Source organism: Hyperoodon ampullatus (assembly GCF_949752795.1).
Source record: "Hyperoodon ampullatus genome assembly, chromosome: 13".
Lineage (NCBI taxonomy): Eukaryota > Metazoa > Chordata > Mammalia > Artiodactyla > Ziphiidae > Hyperoodon > Hyperoodon ampullatus.
The window spans coordinates 77,613,006-77,635,086 of NC_136926.1; the positions used below are offsets into that span (position 1 = coordinate 77,613,006).

The 22,081-nt window shown below is 43.4% G+C and overlaps 1 protein-coding gene across 1 annotated transcript; it reads left to right on the forward strand.

Moving 5' to 3' along the window:
• Positions 1 to 468: 468 nt before the first annotated feature.
• LOC307062033 (serpin B5) lies at positions 469 to 18,164 on the forward strand. Its single transcript, XM_079717494.1, has 6 exons — positions 469 to 639; positions 3,849 to 3,986; positions 6,923 to 7,040; positions 9,342 to 9,484; positions 14,209 to 14,376; positions 17,677 to 18,164. The coding sequence occupies exons 1-6, from the start codon at positions 472 to 474 to the stop codon at positions 18,067 to 18,069; spliced, it is 1,128 nt and encodes a 375-aa protein (XP_079573620.1). The 5' UTR covers positions 469 to 471; the 3' UTR covers positions 18,070 to 18,164.
• The last annotated feature ends 3,917 nt before the right edge of the window (positions 18,165 to 22,081 follow it).

The window sequence follows — 22,081 nt, forward strand, 5'->3', positions numbered from 1 at the left end:
CAATGCAGCCCATAACACTTAACTAAATATTAACTTGAATCACACAAAACTGCTGTGACTTGATTATTGTTGATCTACAAAAAACTCAATTTTGTATGCTTTAACCTAAATCCTAATTGAAACAATATGGATAAATAAAACCAACTGATTTTGATCAGTGCTGTCCATTGTTCTGACCATGTGCAGAGGCCATCGTAGCCAAGTGGGCTCGAATTTGGAGATTCCGGGCAGAGCTGTACACACAGAGGACCTCACATGTTGGGTGTTCAGATCTTAGGACATTTGTGCAGGAGTTTCTTTACCACTGGCTTTTAAATTTGCATTTACTGAAAGTTCCTTCCTTCCTCTCTTCTACCCAAGACCATGACTTTGCTTGACTAGAATTCCTATTGCATTGGCAAAATGCAGTTGAGAACACTTTAAAGATGATTTAGAAATAACCTCACTCTTGTTCTTTGTTCTAGGCCCACAATGGATGCCCTGCAACTGGCAAATTCCGCTTTTGCAGTTGACCTGTTCAAACAACTGTGTGAAAAGGAGCCAGCGGGCAATGTCCTCTTCTCTCCAATCTGTCTCTCCACCTCTCTGTCACTTGCTCAAGTGGGTGCCAAAGGTGACACAGCAAACGAAATTGGACAGGTAAGCCCCATGCCTTGTTTCTGCATTTTTTTTTGTGTGTGTGTGGTACGTGGGCCTCTCACTGTTGTGGCCTCTCCCGTTGTGGAGCACAGGCTCCGGACGCGCAGGCTCAGCGGCCATGGCTCACGGACCCAGCAGCTCCGTGGCATGTGGGATCTTCCCGGACCGGGGCACGAACCCGTGTCCCCTGCATCGGCAGGCGGACTCTCAACCACTGCGCCACCAGGGAAGCCCCTTGTTTCTGCTTTGAGTGGAAGCAGAGTTATAAGAACACACAGGTGGTGCCTGGGGAAAAAGGAATGAGGCTCTGTGGTCGGAATTGCTCAGGAATGGGAGTTTTGCCATTTCCAGCACTCTCTTAATCTATTTTTAAATGTGAAAGCTCATTTATGTGTCCTGCAACCCATGTTTAGGTACTATGTTGTTGTGGAGAATGCGGAGATCTGCTAGGCAATCACAAGTTTTCCACTAACAAGTGGCCTTTGGCAAGTCACCTGACATCTTTCTACCCGTTCTATTGTAAGCATCAGTCAAGGTGATGTCTGTTAACTGTCCCACTGCACATATCCTGACCAGAAAGAGTGGAAATCTGCACCCTCCTGTCTTATGCACGAAATTTATTTACAGCATCATCCTTTACATTAAAATGCAGCCTGAACTATATTCTACACTATAATATATTCTACCTTATTGGATAGATAGAATATATCCATGTTTATTTCAATACAGAAATAATGTTTGAAATTATCTACCTTTAAGTTACATGGATAAATAAGAAGATGGATTATGCTTACTTATGTTTTAGAATACTCCCTGGGATTTGAATATCCCATTTGAGAAGAATGGACTAAGATGATGTTTTGCACACACACACACACACACACACACACATGCACGCACATGTATATAGGAGTATGTATATATATGTGTACACATATAAATAAAAAATTTTTAAGAATTTCTTTTTGGGGCTTCCCTGGTGGCGCAGTGGTTGAGAGTCCGCCTGCCAATGCAGGGGCCATGGGTTCGTGCCCCGGTCCGGGAAGATCCCACATGCTGTGGAGCGGCTGGGCCCGTGAGCCATGGCTGCTGAGCCTGCGTGTCCGGAGCCTGTGTTTTGCAACGGGAGAGGCCGCAACAGGGAGAGGCCCGTGTACCGCAAAAAAAAAAAAAGAATTTCTTTTTGGCTATGGCTGAGTATCTTTGTAAAGTTCTTAGACCTTCAAATGAGTTAATTTTCTATACTGTTACATTTTATGTCCTTATTTACTTTTATTATTTAAAAAATTGAGGTATAATTGGCATGTAACATTATATTAGTTTCAGGTGTACAGTATAATGATCAATATTTGTACATTTTGCAAAATGATCACCACAGTAAGTCTACTTAGTGTCTGTCACCATGCACAGTTACAAAAAAAATTTTTTTTTTTATGATAAGAACTTTTAAGATCTACTCTCTTAGCAACTTTCAAATATACAGGATTATTCATCATAGTCACTATGCTGTACATTATATCCCCATGATTATTTTATAACTGGAAGTTTGTACCTTTTGACCTCCTTCCTATTTCGAGCAGCTCAGCCTCTTACCCCCTACCCCCCAATCCTCGCCATTTACCTTTAGATAATAAGTGAAAACCCTTCTAATTCCATTCCATTATTGCTCTTCCATTGATCATTCTAGTTCAACAGAATCTCTCTTTTCATGAGCTCATAAGCATTTTAAAAGGGAACCTCTTTTATCTATAAATCCCCAGAAAATATGACCCACAAAATGTTATTTGTGTCAGGATGACAAATTTACGCTTGAAACCGAGTGGACCTTGAAAAGGAAACTTCCTTTGTGGGAAGAGGAACTGTACCTTTTCATCCGATCTCCTCTTTCAACTCCACCCCACAATCCCTACCCCATCTCTCATTCCTCACTTCTCATCTCCCATTAGAGAAGAGATAGAAAAGAGGACTTCCTGGTAGCGGGTCTGTTCGTCCGTAATAATAATCGAGGTCTTTTCAGTACATGCAATTGTTTCCCCACAGTGGTTACGTGGGTTCTTTAATTTTCTGGTCTTTTTGCCTGTCATTAGGCATGAGGGTTATGTACAGCCTCGGACCAGCCAATTTGACCCTGCAATACGGAGACTGTGTGACTCGTTGGTGCAATGTGCCCATTTAGTGATCACCTGAGGTGTGGCATCAGGGCATGCTTCTTATGAGTTAGGAGAAAATCACCTTATCCTGACATCATGTTTTGGACACCATAGAGCAGAGGCGATGCTGAGCTATTGGTTGAAACAAAAGAAAAGTTAGGAAACAAATAAAAGGATGTAGGTCTGAGCATCCTAGTTTTAAGTGGCTTAGAATATTACTATAAGAATACTTACTAACATTTTGAATCCATACGATATTTTAGGTGTCTTAACATAAATATCTGTAATCCTCATAGCACGTCAGAAGAGTACATGTTCTCAGTTCATTTTACAGAGGGGAAAGCACAGGTCTGAAGAGTTGGGCAATATGACATTTCTAGTAGGTACAGGGTGGGATTCAAAGGCTACCTAACTGTAGCCCATCGATGGCATGGCAGCTGCCTACCATAAATGACATATCAGCCCATCTGGCGCTTGTTAGAGCAACTAAAGGGACTGGACAGGCTCTGGCTAAGGACACCTCTATCCTGGAATCTGATACTTGCCTAATGATTGTCTCTCGGTATTAATTTCTCTCTTCTTATCTCAAAATTGGATAGGAATTATAACGCAGCTTCCTTCTTTTCCAAGTTTGGAAAAGAGCATGGAGGCATCACTTTGGAGAAAGGGTGAAATTTCCTTATAGTTAACTCAAGAGACGTGTATCTTTATGGCAGCGTTCCACAACTGCGAACAATTTGTCCCTCCCCTCCCTCACCCCTCTCCCGGACATTGGACAATGTCTGGATACATTTTTGTTGTCACAAATGGAAGAAGGAGTGCTACTGACACCTAGTAGGTCAGTGATGCCCAGGGCAGCACCTGCCCCCGCCGATCCCCGAACACAGAGTTATCCAGTCTGAACTGTCAACAGTGCTAAGGTTGAGAAGTCTTGTTTCTGGGAACAACAGAGCCAGGAGATACTCAGGACCAACGCTGAGGAGGTTGACCATGACCGTGTGTCCACTGCAGTGGGAAGAGGCAGTGCTTCACAGATAATGGATCTTTTTCTCTTCACAGGTCCTTCATTTTGAAAATGTCAAAGACGTGCCCTTTGGATTTCAAACAGTAACATCGGATGTCAACAAACTTAGTTCCTTTTACTCCCTGAGACTAATCAAACGGCTCTACATAGACAAATCTCTGAATCTTTCCACAGTAAGTGGTTCAAAGCAATTAGCAAGATTCAACTGTTTATCAGGGGTGACAAGTTCTCATGGTTAGACCAACAACTTTTTGTCAGTGAAAATCATTCCTAAGATGCTCATTTATGATTTATTTAAAATAAATTAGTCCTAATGGAGAGGTTGAATCTAGAGGGAATCAATTGCAGTCACATATTTTAACTTAAAATATAAAGAAGCTGTGAGTTTCCTTTTCCCTCTAAAACACCCACAGATCCCACCCTTTCTCTTAGCTTCCTCACTGAGAGAAATGGAGAATGGGATTATTACTCTCTAATAAATGTGTCCCTATAGATGCAAGACAGCTCATGATTTAAACATCTTTGTTCTTAAACAGCAGGACATATAGCCTGGGACAACATTTTAAGTTCTTTACCTTATTTGTTCATGCACACAATGTTCTCCTGATGTTTCTCAAAATCAGTGAGAAAAATCGTAACTGTATGAATTAAAAGTTTTCATCGGTCATAGACTGGTTTTGTTTGTTTTATGAGGCTGTTCAGGTGGGTATCTATACAAGGTAGAGATGGTAATTTCAGCTATTTCTTGAAGGAATCATATAAAGAACACATATATATTCTTAAATTTGATCCAGAGTATATCATAATACTTTAAAAAATATGCATTTGAAACACACAGTCAACATCCTCATCTGCATAGTGTTCATTCTCTACTGTAGTAATATCGACTTGATTCAATTTGTGCCTGGATGGTCAGAATTGCAAGCTTTCCAAATCTAAAAGGTAGACTACCAGTTAAATATTTTGCCATAGTTTTACTACTTTCCACAATAGGTATTTGTTTTTCTGGTGGGGATCTTTTGAGGACATAGGTCATTAGATGTTGTTGTGAGTTTATTCTTACTGCTTAAAGACACATACACACAGCCATTCTTCTTCCAACAATCACCTGGGGAATTAAAGAAATACTGAGATGTGGGTTGGGGCCTGGGCATGGAAAGAATTTAAAAACTCCCTAGGTGGTCCTTAGTGATGCTTAACGCATTTTGTTGCTGGCAGTGAAGATAGTGGAGGCCCTTCATCTTGCTGAGTCTCTGGAATGTTCTTAGCTCTGTCAGTAAATGGTAACACTCAGTCCCAAGGTTGGGTTGCAATGAACAGAATCAAATTGGGCAAGCCTGTAGCTGTTCTGAAAAAAATCCAAGGAGTCCTGTGCTTAGGAAGTGAAGTGACATGACATTTAATCAAGCTGTGTTTAGTTTGGTTGACCTCCCACTCAACATTTTGAATTATTACAAACCGAGAGTTGCAAGAAATTTTTTAAAAGGCTGTTTCCGTTGTTCCTGTTGGTTGTATATCATCTATAATTTTACTAGTAACAGTACAAACAAGTGTGGTCTGAGGAGGGCCACCTGTATCAGAACTACCTGGGTGTTAGAAGTGCAAATTCCTGGTCTTGGTTCACTAGAATCAAGATCACCAGGGACCGGATTTAGGGTTTTCCTTTTTTTTTTTTTTAATGCCTTTTCTTTTTTAAAAAATTTATTTAGGGCTTCCCTGGTGGCGCAGTGGTTGAGAGTCCGCCTGCCGATGCAGGGGACACGGGTTCGTGCTCCGGTCTGGGAAGATCCCACATGCCGCGGAGCGGCTGGGCCCGTGAGCCATGGCCGTTGAGCCTGCGCGTCCGGAGCCTGTGCTCCGCAATGGGAGAGGTCACAACAGTGAGAGGCCCACATACCTCAAAAAAAAAAAAAAATTATTTATTTAATTTATTTCTTTTGGTTGCATTGGGTCTTCGTTGCTGCGCATGGGCTTTCTCTAGTTGCGGCGAGCGGGGGCTACTCTTCGTTGCAGTATGCGGGCTTCTCGTTGGGGTGGCTTCTATTGTTGTGGAGTGTGGGCTCTAGGCACACGGGCTTCAGCAGTTGTGGCACGTGGGCTCTTGAGCACAAGCTCAGTAGTTGTGGCGCACAGGCTTATTTGCTCCGAGGCATGTGGGATCTTCCTAGACCAGGGCTCGAACCTGTGTCCCCCGCATTGGCAGGCAGATTCTTAACCACTGTGCCACCAGGGAAGTCCTGGGTTTTGCATTTTTCTTTGTGGTACGTGGGCCTCTCACTGTTGTGGCCTCTCCCGTTGCGGAGCACAGGCTCCGGACGCGCAGGCCCAGCGGCCATGGCTCACGGGCCCAGCCACTCCGCGGCATGTGGGATCTTCCCAGACCGGGGCACGAACCCGTGCCCCCTGCATCGGCAGGTGGACTCTCAACCACTGCGCCACCAGGGAAGCCCGGTTTTGCATTTTTAACAAGCATTATAATTAGAAGAACTGCTCTGTTCCTTACAGCACTGTGTTTCAAATTTTAACGTGCAGATGAATCACCTGGGAATCTTGTTAAAAATTCAGAGTCTGATTCTGGGGTGGGGCTTGAGATTCTGCATTTTAACAAGGTCCCAGATGATGCTGCAGGTCTTGGTTCTTGGACCACACTTTGAGTAGCAAGCATCTTTAGAATATTTATTTATTTCAGTGTGGATAAGATTTTTCTTCTCATAGAGTTCTCTTTTCTGTACATTTCTTCCATTCTAAGACATACATATATAAATTTACATTTTATCTGTATGTACATTTTAATGTTTCTGAAATTGGAATTCATATTATAATTGTTGTGTTCATGTAGAATAATGTTTCTTTTCTCCCCCAAAACTGATGCTAAATTGATGGAGGCATTTAATAATTGATATTGTCTTAGAATTGAACAAATGAAACAATACAAAGAAAATTCATTGATTTTTACATAAGGTTTCAATTTATATAGTGTTACAGATTTTGAAGGAGTATCCATCGTAATAGAGATTTAAAAGTCCTTGTGCTAGAATTGTGTACCAACATAATGGTTTAACTACAGACTTTAAGGACTTCGTGATTTTATGAACTGGATGTTTTTCAGGAGTTCATCAGCTCTACCAAGAGACCCTATGCAAATGAAATGGAGACTGTTGATTTCAAAGATAAATTGGAAGAAACAAAAGGTCAGATCAACAACTCAGTTAAGGAGCTCACAGATGGCAAGTATCCTTTACTTATTCTGCTATAAATCACTAAGTAAACAGACCATATCTATCCTCTCATGAATCTGCTAAGTATAAGATTGAACATCTGGAGGATTCCTTGAATGTTTTCGGTGTAAAAGCTAAATTCTTGTCCATCAAGCCATTTCAACCACTTGGATTTCTGGGCATTTCCTGCATCATATCATCAGTTGGCAGAAATTCTGAGTACTTCAGGTTTAGTCTGCTAAAATGGGCTGCCACATGCCCTTCTGGAGGCTTGGATGTGCCCCCAACAAAGTACGGCTCTGGGCCAGTTCCAAGGCTGGTTTTTCAATCTGGAAGTGAAGGGCTTGGACTATAACTTGATGATCCCTGAGGCCACTTTTGGCTCAAAAATTCTACAAATTTGTCAAGGAAAAAAAGACAAAAGGTCTTAGATAATCAAATACACAGGTAGAAAAAACAGAACAAAACAAACCATGGTGGAAACTTGTCCCAGGTCTCACAACTCTCCTTACCCTTGGCCCTCTGCTAGCCCCGGGGCCCGGGGTCTCTTCTGCAGCTTCCACCTGGTCCTGCCTCTTGCTCAGCGCTTCCCTCAGGCCTCTCCCTTTCCTGACTCCTCCCTCCATTAAAATTCTCTGTGAGTTGCGCTCCTTGCTAGAAAGGAATTGGAGCTAAGATGAGCTTGGGTGCAAATCAGTGTTCATGTCGCCCTCCGCAGGGGACATATTTGTACAGTATTTGTATAGAGAGGTAACTATTGGGACAAGTGAATTTTCTTTGGCTTCATATGTAAAGAAAAATCTGGTCTAACTAATACCAGGTTAGGCACAATTTTAAAATGTATATGTGAAAGGCAGCTCCCGTTTAAATTGCTGTGTGACGGTTTTGCTTTAAAAAAAAATTTTTTTTTGGCCGCCCACATGGCATGCGGGATCTTATTTCCCTGACCAGGGATCGAACCTGTGCCCCCTGCAGTGGAAGCTCGGAGTCTTAACCACTGGACTGCCAGGGAAGCCCCCCAGTTTTGCTTTTAAAATTGTTAACGAATTGCATTTTCTCTCCAAGGGACTCTGTTTAAAAATCTTCATAAATTTGAGTTTTTTACTGGAGAATGTAGTTGAGTGAAAAGACTTCTGAATTTGAAACCAGAAGCTCGAGGTTGAAGTTAACCAGCACTTACTAGCTCCCCACTTCTTCAGTGATGCTATTACATATTCGACCCATCATATAGCACTGGCAGGACAGGTTACATCGTTTGTGGGTCCCAGTGCAAAATGAAAACACAGGGCCCTTTATATTAAAAACCGCATTCAGAATTTTAAGATGGCGACAGCAGAGCATGAAACCAGTGCAGGGCCCTTCCCACCTCGTCACAGGCCCAGGAAGTGGGCCTGAGCAGTGGTGTGAAGATCTGAGAGATTAGGTAAATGAAATATCCTTAGCAAAAAAGTCAATGCCATTCAAAGGCGAGGACTTCATTTTATTAAGGGTTTTTCACCGCCTGTTTTGGCTGTTGGGGATTTGAGCACTATGGTAATTACAATTGTTAGGGAGTTTATGGTGGTAATTACAGCCGACCAGGATGCAAACAAAGCAGTGTGATTTGGGGAGGGGGCAGTGAGCTGCGGGGTAAAGCGGAGAGCACTGACCTGGCTTCACACGTGCTTGGCAGCTGAGTGAACCAGGAAAGCTACTTGGCCTCTCTGAGCCTCAGTGTCCTCAACTATGAGATGGGGATAATGACCTTTGCCCTACAGGATCATCATGAGGGAAGTGAGATAAGACACGTGACAGTTCCGAGCACAGGGCCCGGTGGAAAGTCAGCTTTCTTGCATTTTCCTTCCCGAGCACAGGCTCTGGAGTCACAGAGACCTGACTTTGAATCCCGAATTCACCCTTGCTCATGCATCATCTTGGGCGAGGGACTTAACATGGAGTCTCAGCTTCCTCATCTGTAAAGTGGGGAGCAATGCATGATACCGTGCCTGTGCATGCCTAGCACATTGCCCCTGACAGAATGGGGATTCCACAGTGGTAGCTTGTGCTTTTCTTCTTGCTCCTCTTCCGTCTTTTTCCCCTCCCTTCTCTCCCTCACTCTCCTCCCCAGGTCTCTTTGGAAAGTCTGGTTGAGGCAAGATGCAAGGAGAAAAAGGGGTCCTTCTTAAATGAGATGGTCTGGGCTACCAGGCCGTACGTGGCGCGGCTCTAGCCAGGGTTAAATGCCCAGTCAGTGGATTTGCATGGGGACATCAGAGGTGCTTTGCAAGCATAACCCCATGCAATTTTGTGGTTTCCTACCATTGTTTGCAGGCCGCTTTGAGAACATTTTAGCTGACAACAGTGTAACAGACCAGACCCAAATCCTTGTGGTTAATGCTGCCTACTTTGTTGGGAAGTGGATGAAGAAATTTCCTGAATCAGAAACCAAAGAATGTCCTTTCAGAATCAATAAGGTATGTGGGCTGCGTGTTGCAGTCAAAGGATCCCAACTATAGATCTGAAAAATTATAGCAACACAAGGCACCCTAGGAATTCACTCCAATGAGGAAAATTAAGGCACAGGAGGTAGTGGGCTTTTCCTTAGACAACAGCGGGAGGGGCAGGGGCCGTTTAAGTGTAGAAAAAGAACCATAAGCGAGAGACACACTCTTTTTCCAGAATGTCCTCAGAGTCTGATCTGAGTGAGAGTTTATAGAGCTTCTAACACAGTGGGTAAAGCTAAATCACCAACCAGAAAATAACTACAGACGTTTGGGACAATTAGTAAGCAAGGAAAAGAAAAGAAACAAACCAAATCCCAACATTAGAGGCCTTTGGGTCATCACGAAACATTGACCATTTGGGAATCTTGTTCCAGGCTAATGAGCTCCTCTGTGATCTCATTTCTCACCTGTTAATAGTGAAGTAAATGGTTCTGATATTTTAATTTAAACGATGCTTTGAGAGGGCTTCCCTGGTGGCGCAGTGATTGAGGGTCCGCCTGCCGATGCAGGGGACACGGGTTCGTGCCCCGGTCCGGGAAGATCCCACATGCCGCGGAGTGGCTGGGCCTGTGAGCCATGGCCGCTGAGCCTGGGCGTCCGGAGCCTGTGCTCCGCAACGGGGGAGGCCACAACAGTGAGAGGCCCGCGTACCACAAAATAAATAAATAAATAAAAAAAAGATGCTTTGAGGTACTCATTGGCTGTGAAGGAAACAGCATAGCTTACTCGTCTGCAGTGCTGGGACCCATTATGGGGAAGAATTACAATAGAAACCTGTATCGCAGGGAAGTCTCATGAATACTACTGAGTGAATAATGAAGCCATATCCCATGCCAAAAATAATTCATATAAATAGGTAAAGTGCCTCCTCTATAAATGAAACCAAAGGACTGAGACTGGAAAACTGACCCATTTCGTTAGAGGACCTCGGAAACCCTAGGTATCTATATGATGGTGTGATTTGGTCTCATTTGATGAGATGTGGCTTGTGTTAAGAATGCAGACTCAGAACTGTGCGTCAGTCAGCACGATCTCAGAAGGAAGCTTATTTACCCTGGAACTCTTATGCATCAATTCTAATTTTCAGGTCTCTCCCAGCACCTAGAGTACTTAGCATTAATCACTTTTGTTTTTGCCAAATATTATCATTGTACTTTCTTAGTGCTAGAACCCAGGAAGAAAAGACCTTCAAGATACAGCCTATACCTGAATTAACTGGACTGGTTTCCATGACTTTTTGTTTGTACCCACAGCATTTGTATTCATAGTCCACACCCTCCCCTCCCAAATCCCCTGCCCCAGCTGTGTTTTCCACACTGAAATCGAATTATTTATTTACTTATCTAGATCTCTTACTAGTTAGTGCATGGACTTTTAAGGGCAGGGATAATGTTTTGCCCATCTCAGTTTCTATAATTCTTGGCCACATTAGTAGGTGCTCAGCAAATGTTTGTTGAATGAATGACCGATCTGGAAGGATCAGTTTGATTAAACAGCCAATAGCAAACAAAACCTTTTTGGCTTTGGGGACCACCATGGGTTCCTGTGCAGGATCCATGGGCCGTTTTCACCGGGAGAGGACAATAATCACTGAGTGTGCTCCTTAGCTACGCAAAACCTCCATGGTCCTAGGGAGGGAGCCAGGTCCCCATCTACTTGCTGTTCCTCCATTTGGCTTCCCAGATTACAGTGGTCTTCTCATTACTGCCTAACGGGGCCAAGACTGACCCTGCACACAGGGCTCTGTCTCAGACACCAGGCACCAAACAATTACTTCTTTAGACTCTGTATTTTTCACATATGGGTCCCTGAGTTTTAAACACAGCTTTTTGACTTTCTTAGTGTTGCCTTTTATTTGGAGCTAAAGTTGAACATGACTGTACATAGCCTCTGCTGTGAGCAGGGACCAAGTGTTGGCCCCAGTGACCCTCACACAGAGTGTCCCCTCCAGGGTGGTTAAGGTTGGCTCTCCTCCCTGGGAAGGGCTGGCAAAGGGGCCTTGAGAATGTTTAAGTGAAATCTGAAACACGGTGCTTCTCATACCAGCTGCAGGGCCAGCCTAGAGCATCATCAGAACCAGGTAACATTGAGTGACTTTTGTGCCGACCACCCTCAGATTTGTGGCTTTTACATTTAAGAAAATGTTAGTGGGTGTCTTTTATAAAGGGAGGAAGAATGCGTGCAATTCCTTTATTCTTGTTGTTAAATCATAAAGCTAGGTCATATCACGTCCTGGAGACTCGGACTCTAGGAAGAGAATTAATAAGGATTTTAAATGCCATTGATCTCTCAGCGGTTCACCAAACAAAAAAATAAAACACTATTCAAGGCTGCGTGGGCATATACCCTGCTTTTGAATGCAGGCGCTATTACTTTTCCTTTGTTTCCTTTGAATTGCTTTTGTCAGCTCCTGAACTTTTGGGGTGACGTTTCTAAATCTTTTCTCATGTCCTTTGGTGTCTCTTTTAAGGGTTAGACTAAATTGATGAAGTTCTATTATTAAAAGTTTAGTACAGGGCTTCCCTGGTGGCGCAGTGGTTAAGAATCCGCCTGCCAATGCAGGGGACACGGGTTCAAGCCCTGGTCTGGGAAGATCCCACAAGCCGCGGAGCAACTAAGCCTGTGCACCACAACTACTGAGCCTGCGCTCTAGAGCCTGCGAGCCACAACTACTGAAGCCCGTGTGCCTAGAGCCCGTGCTCCGCAACAAGAGAAGCCACAGCAGTGAGAAGCCCACACACCGCAATGAGGAGTAGACCCCGCTCACCGCAACTAGAGAAAGCCCGCTCGCAGCAGCAAAGACCCAACGTGGCCAAAAATAAAATAAATTAAAAAAAAAAAGTTTAGTACAGTACCTATCCTGACAAAGGTGGACACACACACTCAAGTGCGCGCACACCCACCCACACCCGCCCCCACCCCACCCCACCCCACACACTGTATTGGATATTTTCTGGGATGGTCGTTACTTAGTCCTGTTTTCAGAAGATACATCTTAATTTATGTTTTAGAAAATGGGATTATTGTATCCATAGTCAGTGCTGATAAATGAAATAGATGACCATTTTTGGTGGTCACAGCTTCTGTGAATTCAGAAACTATTAGTAATCTAACCTGATGGAGATTTTTAGACAAATCTATACTTCTTTGAGGGAAATACGTGGAAGAATTACCAGTTAATTTCAAAAGTAGTATGTTTATTTTAAAATCGTAATTTTGTTTCTGGTTATACATAGAGTCAAAGTCTTCAATTATTTATCAACCAAATATTCAGTGAGCAATTACTAAGTGCTGGGACATACCAAGATAATAAGACATGGTTTCTGCTTTGACTGTAGTCTAGTTGGGGTGTCACATACATACATTTTCTAACATTGTGACAAGTGTTAAAACAGAGGTATGTACAAAAAATAAAATAAGTAAAGTCTAGCTTTGCTTGAAAATAGTGTTGGGTAAGGTTCAGTTTACCATTCGAAGATCCCAGATAAAAGCTTTACTGTAATATTATTCCTGCAGACCTGATACGATGTTTGAAATTTCCCCCCAGAGAGGTTTGGTTAACAGGCAAATATCCCATGGGAGGTATAAACCAAGACAATAAATTGCACTAAATTACTATCAGTCTTTTACTCTTTAGTATGAATTAATTTTTCTTCAGAAAATGAGTCACCTCTGTAGCAGAGATACAAGGTCAGATATTAATGGGGACACAGAGGAGAAGAAAAGTCCTGGCATGCTGCCTGGAGAGAAAGGCCTGAGTGATAGGAGCTGGAAGAGACTTAGAGATAATTTTGTTTGTTATCATTCTTAATTTTTAAAATCATGAAATATTGCAAGCATACAGAAAATTATAGAGAATAGTATAACAAACACCAGTGTACCAACAACCACCTTTGTAAAATCTTTATATTTTGCCTTATTTCAGATAGTTTAAAGAAAAAATATAGCAAGAATTGTACTGTCCTGTGTAGCCCCACCACCCCTCCATCTCCCTGCTTCCTCTCCAGAGGGAACCATCATTCTGAAATTTCCAATTCCCTCATTCCACTGACGAGGAAACTGAGGCCCAGAGAGGTTAAGTGACTTGCTGAAGGTCACAGCGTATGTTTATGTCACATCTGAGACTAAAACCAAGGTTCTTCTCTCTAATCAGATCAGAGCAGGAAGAGGGGACCGAGGGAGGGCTGACTAAAACCGAAGGCGGACGGAGAACAAAACAAGCATGGTTTTGTTCTGCTATACGTTAACTTTTCCATATCAGGCATTGTATAAGGAAAAGCTACATAAATGGACATGTGGGTTTGCACTGGAATTTACTTTCAAGTGAGCTCTACCAGGAATGGTTTAAAGATCTTGTCATTACAGGCATCGATAAAGGCTAAGTTAAAGTTTGCCTGTATTTCCAGTCATCCTGTCTTATTTTTAACGTTTTATATATGCAAATACAGTATTATATTATGGATAGTTCCTGTAATTATAAAGCACATGAATAACTTTTCAAAGGAAGTCATAAACTCTCGACAGGACAGTCTCTGGTGGTGTGGATTACCTGCCTACCTCTTTAAGCCATAATGACGTGAAACTATATCAGGAATGAATTTATGAGTATGTGTGTGTATAGTTGTGTGTGTATAGAGGGGTGTGTGGGTGTGTGTGAGAAAAACAAGCAGAGCAAATTTCTTCTCCTTTTTTAGACGGACACCAAACCAGTGCAAATGATGAACCTGGAGGCCACGTTCTGTATGGGCCACGTCGATGGTATCAACTGTAAGCTCATAGAGCTTCCCTTTCAAAACAGGCACCTCAGCATGCTCATCCTACTACCCAAGGATGTGGAGCACGGGTCCACGGGCCTGGAACAGGTGAGGAGGGAGGCGGGCGTCCAGCGCGCAGGCGCAGCGGAGCCAAGGAGATGCTTGGGCGGTGCTTGTGGGGCTGCGGCAGCCTTGCCTTAACGATTCACTTGCTTAATGGTCTGTAAGGGTTTCACGGTTCTTTGGGGGCCTTTCTCCTCAATGTTAGAACAGCTAATATTTATTTGGTACTTATAACGTGCCAGGAGCTGTAAGCTGCCCATGCGCACTGGCTCATCTAATTCTCACCGCAGTCCCAGGAGTTAGAAACTATAATTACCCTACTTACATTTACCAACGGGGGGCTGGAGGCACAGAGGGTGGGTAACTGGTCCAGGGTCACGAACTCGTGGGTGGTATGTAGAATCGGAAGGTGAGCCCAGGAAGTTGGAATCTGTGTTCTTAACTCCAGGCTAGAGCCCCTGCTTGTAGCATCTTGCGTTAGTGTGGTGCGTGTGTTACAATGGACACATTCACTCAAGTCCACAGTTGACTTTGGGGCTTGCGCTTTGTCTTACACGTTCTATGGGTTTGTGAAAAGTTCTTTCAATGCACACACGTATACAAGGTCTTATTGTGCTTTTATCCAGGTAGAGACACAAGGTTTAACTGACAGTGGAGGTTTCACCTGCCTGGGAATGACTTTCTAGCTTCCCCTCTGCGCTGTCAGCCCCCGGCAGCCCCAAGACCCGTTGTTCTCCCTCAGCCCTGCCCTCCGGGCTTCCTGGCACCCCTGCACCTGGGCCTCCACCCTCCACCAGGAAGAAGGAGGGGTTCTTTGACCAACCCAGGATTCACCTGCTTTATTTCCGCTCACACCTCAGTTACTCCCTGACTTTCCAGGGGACAGTCTAACTTGGTCCCCATCCTACCTGCTACTTTGACTCTATGTTTTATCCATCACTTTATTAACTGAATCATAATTCCCATCTTCATTCTTCTGTTCACTCCTCTCTCTTTTTTACTGCACTTCACGCCTTAGTCTCATTTTTTTCTTGCAGCCGTTATTCCGCTGTCTCACACTTTACTGCCTTAAAATACACTCACACCATTTTTTGTTGTTGTTGTTAAAGTACAGAACGAAAGAAGTTGATCTTTTGAGTCTCAGAAGGTATATTCAAGGATACAGATCGTCCTAGTTTGCTAGGGCTGCCATAACAAAGTATCACAAAGTGGGTGGTTTAAACGACAGAAATCTAATGTCTCACAGTTTTGGAAGCTAAAAGTCCAAGATCAAGATATCTGCAGGTTGGTTTCTTCAGAGGGCTGTGAGGGAGATTCTGTCCATCCTAGCTTCTGGAGATTTGCTGGCAATCTTTGGCTTTCCTTGGTTGTAGACACATCACTTCAATCTCTGCCTTCATCTTCCAAGGCATTCTCCCTGTGTGAGTGTGTGTCTGTATCTGTGTCCGGAATTTCCTTTCTTATAAAAAGGACACCAGTCATATTGGGTTAGGGCCTAATGATCTCACCTTAATTAATTACACCTACAAGGGTGCTATTTCCAAATGACGTCATGTTCCAAGGCACTGTGGGTTAGGACTTCAATACATGAATTTTGGCGGGGAGTGGGGGCGGACACAATTTGACCCATACAATGGAGGAAAAAGTTTATTTTTTCTTCTTAATGACTTTTGATTTATGGATGAATTTTCTCCTGTCTCCTCACTCTCAGGTAGTAAATGGCCAAGAGACTATACTTTTTGGCTCAAAAATTCTAGTTACCTATGACAATATTTTGGTCTTAATAATTTGTCTTAAATAAAACAGTATCCATGAAAAAATACGTATCATAGCTTAACAAGAGAATCCAGTGGTTCCCTCTCCCATTAAAAAAACTTGTGACCAGCTTGTGACCTTGTCATCTCCCTGATTTTTATAGGTTTCACACGAGTAACTTCAGTGCAGGATTGCCCCATGTAGTAATAGTCAAGGTAGCATCATTCTCTGTTGCACATGTATTTCTTCTCTAGCCAGTGGGGAGGCTGGAAGGGCAGGGAGCAATTTAAGATTTGCTCAATGAAGAATTTTATGACTAAATCATTTTATGTGTCATTGCATATCTCTCATTTTAAAAATAGCCAACTGAAATAGATGCATTCATCACACATGATCTTAAAGGATGACCCTAGACAGTTCAAATTCTCATTTTAAAAAGAGTAACTTTAGCTTTAATTTGAGTTATGAAATTTGATACCATGTCTAGGGCACGAATATTCTAGATTTCCTAGTAGAGAAATCAAGATAAGCATTCAATAAATATTATGCATAAAAACTTTTCTAGTTTTATATTTATTTCACTATTATCCAGGCAACATCAAAATCCATGCATTCATTTCTATAGAGCTACTCTATAGTTAAAAGAAATGCCCTCATAAATTTCAGAACAAAGGGACCATTGTCGTGGAGTGAGTGGAGAAGAACAGTGCTAGGTAGCTGGGTAGACCATTTTTATTTTTAATTAATTTTTATTGGAGTATAGTTGATTTACAATGTTTTGTTCGTTTCTGCTGTACAACAAAGTGAATCAGTTATACATATAGATATACCCACTCTTTTTAAGATTCTTTTCCCATATAGTCCATTACAGAGTATTGAGTAGAGTTCCCTGTGCTATATAGTAGGTTCTTATTAGTTATCTATTATATGTATAATAGTGTGTATATGTCAGTCCCAATCTCCCAATTTATCCCTCCCCCTGATTCCCTGCTTTCCCCCTTGGCAACCATAAGTTTGTTTTCTACATCTGTGACTCTATTTTTGTTTTGTAAATAAGTTCATTTGTACCATTTTTTTTAGATTCCACGTATAAGTGATACCATGTGATATTTATCTTTCTCTGTCTGACTTACTTTACCCAGGATGTCAATCTCCATGTCCATCCATGTTGCTGCAAGTGGCATTATTTCATTCTTTTTTATGGCTGAGTAATATTCTGTTGTATATATGTACCACATCTTCTTTATCCATTCTTCTATTGATGGACATTTAGGTTGCCTCCATGCCCTGGCTATTGTAAATAGTGCTGCTATGAACATTGGGGTGCATGTATCTTTTTTGAATTATGGTTTTCTCTGGATATATGCCTAGGAGTGGGATTGTTGGGTCATATGGTAGCTCTCTGTGGGTGGACCATTTTTAAGAGAACCTAGTCACACACCAAAACTGCAGGGCTGATTCCATCTCTGATGAACCATCTGTACTGCTTCCAAATAGGGCTCACAATGGCATCTTATGTTTTTAATCAAGGAGGATCTTTTACAATTGGAAATTTAAAAAAAACAATTTCCTCTCCTTTTTGTCCTTCAGGTTGAAAAACAACTCAACTCAGAGACGCTATTGCAGTGGACCAATCCCAGTGCCATGGCCAATGCTAAAGTCAAAGTCTCCATTCCAAAATTTAAGATGGAAAAGGTGATTGATCCCAAGGCTAGTCTGGAAAACCTAGGGCTGAAAAACATCTTTAATGAGAATACATCTGATTTCTCTGGAATGTCAGAGACCAAGGGAGTGACCCTCTCAAATGTCATTCACAGAGTGTGCTTAGAAATAACTGAAGAAGGTGGGGATTCCATAGAGGTGCCAGGATCACGAATCCTGCAACACAAGGATGAATTCAATGCCGACCACCCCTTTATTTACATCATCAGGCACAACAAAACTCGAAACATCATTTTCTTTGGCAAGTTCTGTTCTCCTTAAGTGGCAGAGCCCAGGTTAAGTCCCACCCGACTTCTCTGTAAACTCTGCAACCAAGAATCATTTTCTAAATACAATAAATTGTTAATATTGCTGGATCAGGAAGCTGCTGGTATTCACACTAATAGGCCTTTTTTCCAATTTTTTTTGTTGTTGTTCTTTCCCTCCCACCCCCTTAAAAGACAATACTTTTAATGAAAAGGAATCACCTTAGAGAAAAAATATGTATTCATCATTTGTCAAACTATCTAGGGTCTTTGGCAGGAATACAGTCTTTCACAAAGAAAATTCCTATAAGGAGGGTCTTGGAGGATTTTATTACCAAAGCTTAGCCTTCCATCACTGGGATACAGAATGTTCCAGACATTTGCTTTTCCCTGAAAGACTGAAGAAACTGGTACATGGGCTTTGCAAAACTTTCCTGGAGCCAATGAAACTTGGACATACGTTCAGGCTACTGTACGTCCACAGCGCCTTACATTAAACCCTGCGGGACAAATATTTCCTTCAAATTCTGATTTTTGGAGATTTTAGAAAGATAATATGTTGCACATACTGTATGTTATGGATCTCCATTGATAGAGGCTGGAGCAGCACCCTATAAAGCAACACCTTAATATTTCTGCCACAAAATGTAGAATATCCGCACAAAATAAAGACTCCAGGTAGCCCATAAGTATCAGGGGGTTTTTTGTTGTTTTTTTTTTTTTTTTGCGGTACGCGGGCCTCTCACTGTTGTGGCCTCTCCTGTTGCGGAGCACAGGCTCCGGACGCGCAGGCTCAGCGGCCATGGCTCACGGGCCCAGCCGCTCCGCGGCATGTGGGATCTTCGCGGACCGGGGCATGAACCCGTGTCCCCTGCATCGGCAGGCGGACTCTCAACCACTGCGCCACCAGGGAAGCCCCAAGTATCAGGTTTTGCTGCCAAATCAGTGTGCCTCCTACTTATGAAAAATCTTTGTTTTCAGAACTTTTTGAAATTTTGGAGTGTTGGACCTGTCGTAACCAAAGGGCAGCACCGCAAGGGGAAGCTCAGATCTTATTAAGAATTCACTTTCACTGTTGATAGGACCCCTACCTGGTTGTTGGGTTGGTGAGAGACCACCGGCAGGGAAGGCTGGTGGGTGTCTGACCACCAGGGCTTAAATGCACAGGGACTTTCACAGCAAACAATAAAGGAATTTTACGAGTGTTGAAGGGACTTCTCTCGCCGTGTACTGTGATAGTGGGACAGGGGGAGGAACTTCACGCTGCTAGGAAACGTGACCAAAGCTATTGATATGTTCACACTGCTGTGACTCGTAGTTTTCCAAAGCCTATGGGTTTAGTTACTGTAGACAGCTAGCTGGGAACCTACAATTGCAGTTTTTAAAGATGTTTCTGACAAGTTATTTATGTCACCAGTTCACATGTTAATTCACTACATACACAGGATGGCATGGAAGATTTGGATCCGGTGACGGCCCTCCCCTCTTTCTGCTCTGGCTTTGTTGTAAATAGGTTCAACTTTCTTCTTACTCCGAAGGCTCAATATTGAATTTCTTTTATGCAGTTGACAATAAAATATTATTGAATTACATGACTTGCTTTTTTCCATGAAGTGAGGTTCACCATTTTGAAATAGAACCAAGCCCTCCATTGACAAATGCTTTGGGGACGGGGATTGATGCTGAATAAAAAGGAATAGGAGTAATGACGGCCCCTCTTTCCTGGTCTTCCTTCCTGCCCACCGGCTCTTGCTTCCTCCTTCCAGCCCCTTTCGTCCTGGGGAGGAAAGCACCAGGGAAGTGGTAGAATGACTCCCAGTGACATAAAAGTGTATCATGAAAGCAGAGGCCTTGTAGGAGGCCATGGAACTTTTCTCCAGCCTTTCCCACTTTGAGCCCTACCTCAAAATATAATTTTATTGGGGCTTCCCTGGTGGCGCAGTGGTTGGGAGTCCGCCTGCCGATGCAGGGGACGCGGGTTCGTGCCCCGGTCCGGGAGGATCCCACATGCCACGGAGCGGCTGGGCCCGTGAGCCATGGTCGCTGAGCCTGCGCGTCTGGAGCCTGTGCTCCGCAACGGGAGAGGCCACAACAGTGAGAGGCCCGCGTACCGCCAAAAAATAAAAATAAATAATAATAATTTTATCAGTTAGGCTGTATATGCCTAAAATGTTTTCTTTTCTTATTAAGTACTTTTTTTGTCAATGTCATGTACATTTGTTTTAAATCAATTATGGTATCTGTGAACCTAATATTCAACACAGCCCTTTTCCTGTCTCTGCAGAGTGCTCAGATGGAATGCTCCCCCACCCCGCAATAAATGTTGAGCACAAAAAGTGACAAATGCCTCCACATTCTAAAAAGAAAAGACCGTTTGTGTGGGATTTCTGGGGGTGGCCGAAGCCAGGTTTTACCGCCGTTCGCTCGTTATCCCCCTTCTCGAGGCTGTGAAATAGAAGGTGTGGGATGACTGTGCCAAAGCTTAGTGAGTGTTTGGAGGAGAGGAGAGATTAGTGCCTCTTTAAACCAAGTAAGTGTTCAGGGAACTTAACGTGTCTCCTGGAATTTAGAGAGCACTGAAATTTGGACTTAACTGTTGCCTGGGATAGTCTCAGCCAGTGGTTTTCAACCAGGAGCAATTCTGCCCCCTAGAGGTTATTCGGCGATGTCCGAGAACATTTTTGTTGTCCCAGCTAGAGGGAGGGGTGCTACTGGCATCTAGTGGGTAGACCCGGGAATGCTGCTAAACACCCTACAATACCCAGAACACGGCCCCATAGCAAGTGGTACTCGCACCAGCCGATAGCACCGAGATTCAGAAACCTGGGACTCTACCTACAACACAGATGCTGGCTGGAGGGGTCCCTGAGTCAGAGCAAGGGCAGAGGTCTCCAGGGGGAGTGGAGCCTGCTTGCTGTCAGTTACAGTGAGATGTGGAGGTAACCAGGCTTGATTATTTCAAGACTTTGCTCAGACAGTTGGCGCAGGGAAGGTATGGGGTCTATAAGAGCCCAGAAGAGCGCCCTGTGAGAGAGAGTTACTATCGGACACTTCTCCTGCGAGATCCTGGATTACATCTTCACCTGTCAAGTGAGGTCCTTCCTTCCTTACCTCTCCCTCCTTCCTTCCTTACCTCTCCCTCCTTCCTTTGCCCCCACGAGTCAGGTGCTGTAGGGAGGAGCAGAAAAGCCAGGTAGGTAAGTGATGGTCAAGCCCCCTCTGCCTCCTTTCCTCTGTGGTTGGTGCACCCAAACCAGACCCCAGCTGTGATGGATGGAGAAGCTTTTAATCAAAAGACAGATTGGAGTTCTGATCTAGAAGAATTCTGGTGGCTTTTTCACTTCTGAAATAGTGTGTATTAATAAAAGAAAGGGACTGGAGAAGTGTTAGTCTAGGGTCTTTAGTTTAGGGGGGTTGGTCTAGGGGATGGTGAGGAAGAGCCAGCAGAGTGGGCTTGAAGGCCTTGGAAAAAAAGAATTAAGCTGCACTTTTCTAGCACCTGCCTGGGCTAGTTCACCATTAAACCAGTTGTAGCTGTATTATCTCATTCAATCATCAAAACAAACAGATGAGGAGGAAAACCACAATCCCGTCTCATGAATAAGGACACTGAGAGACACAGACTAGATATATAATCGGCTCAAGGTCACAGAGTTAATGGAAGCCAGTGGCTGGATTTGAACTCATGCAGACGGGGGCCAGAACGAGGGGGCCTAAGGTCTGTACTCAATGCCACCATCTTCCAGCTGGTACCAACCCTTGACAAATGGCCACCACCGGATGCACCCAGAAGAACTCCTCTCTCCTCTATACCATCTCCATTTTGGAGTTTCCAAATATTTATCTTATCTCGGCAGTCCTTTTCTTGTCAACCAAAACATCCCTAGATGTAACCAGCCCAATTAGGCCCATTTTTTATGGGCCATGTATTGTATGTGAAGATGCTTTATGGATGTTACTCCAGTTGCTTATTCTCACAATAACCCTAGAGATAGGGGCTATGCCCGTCTATTTCACCAGGAAACATG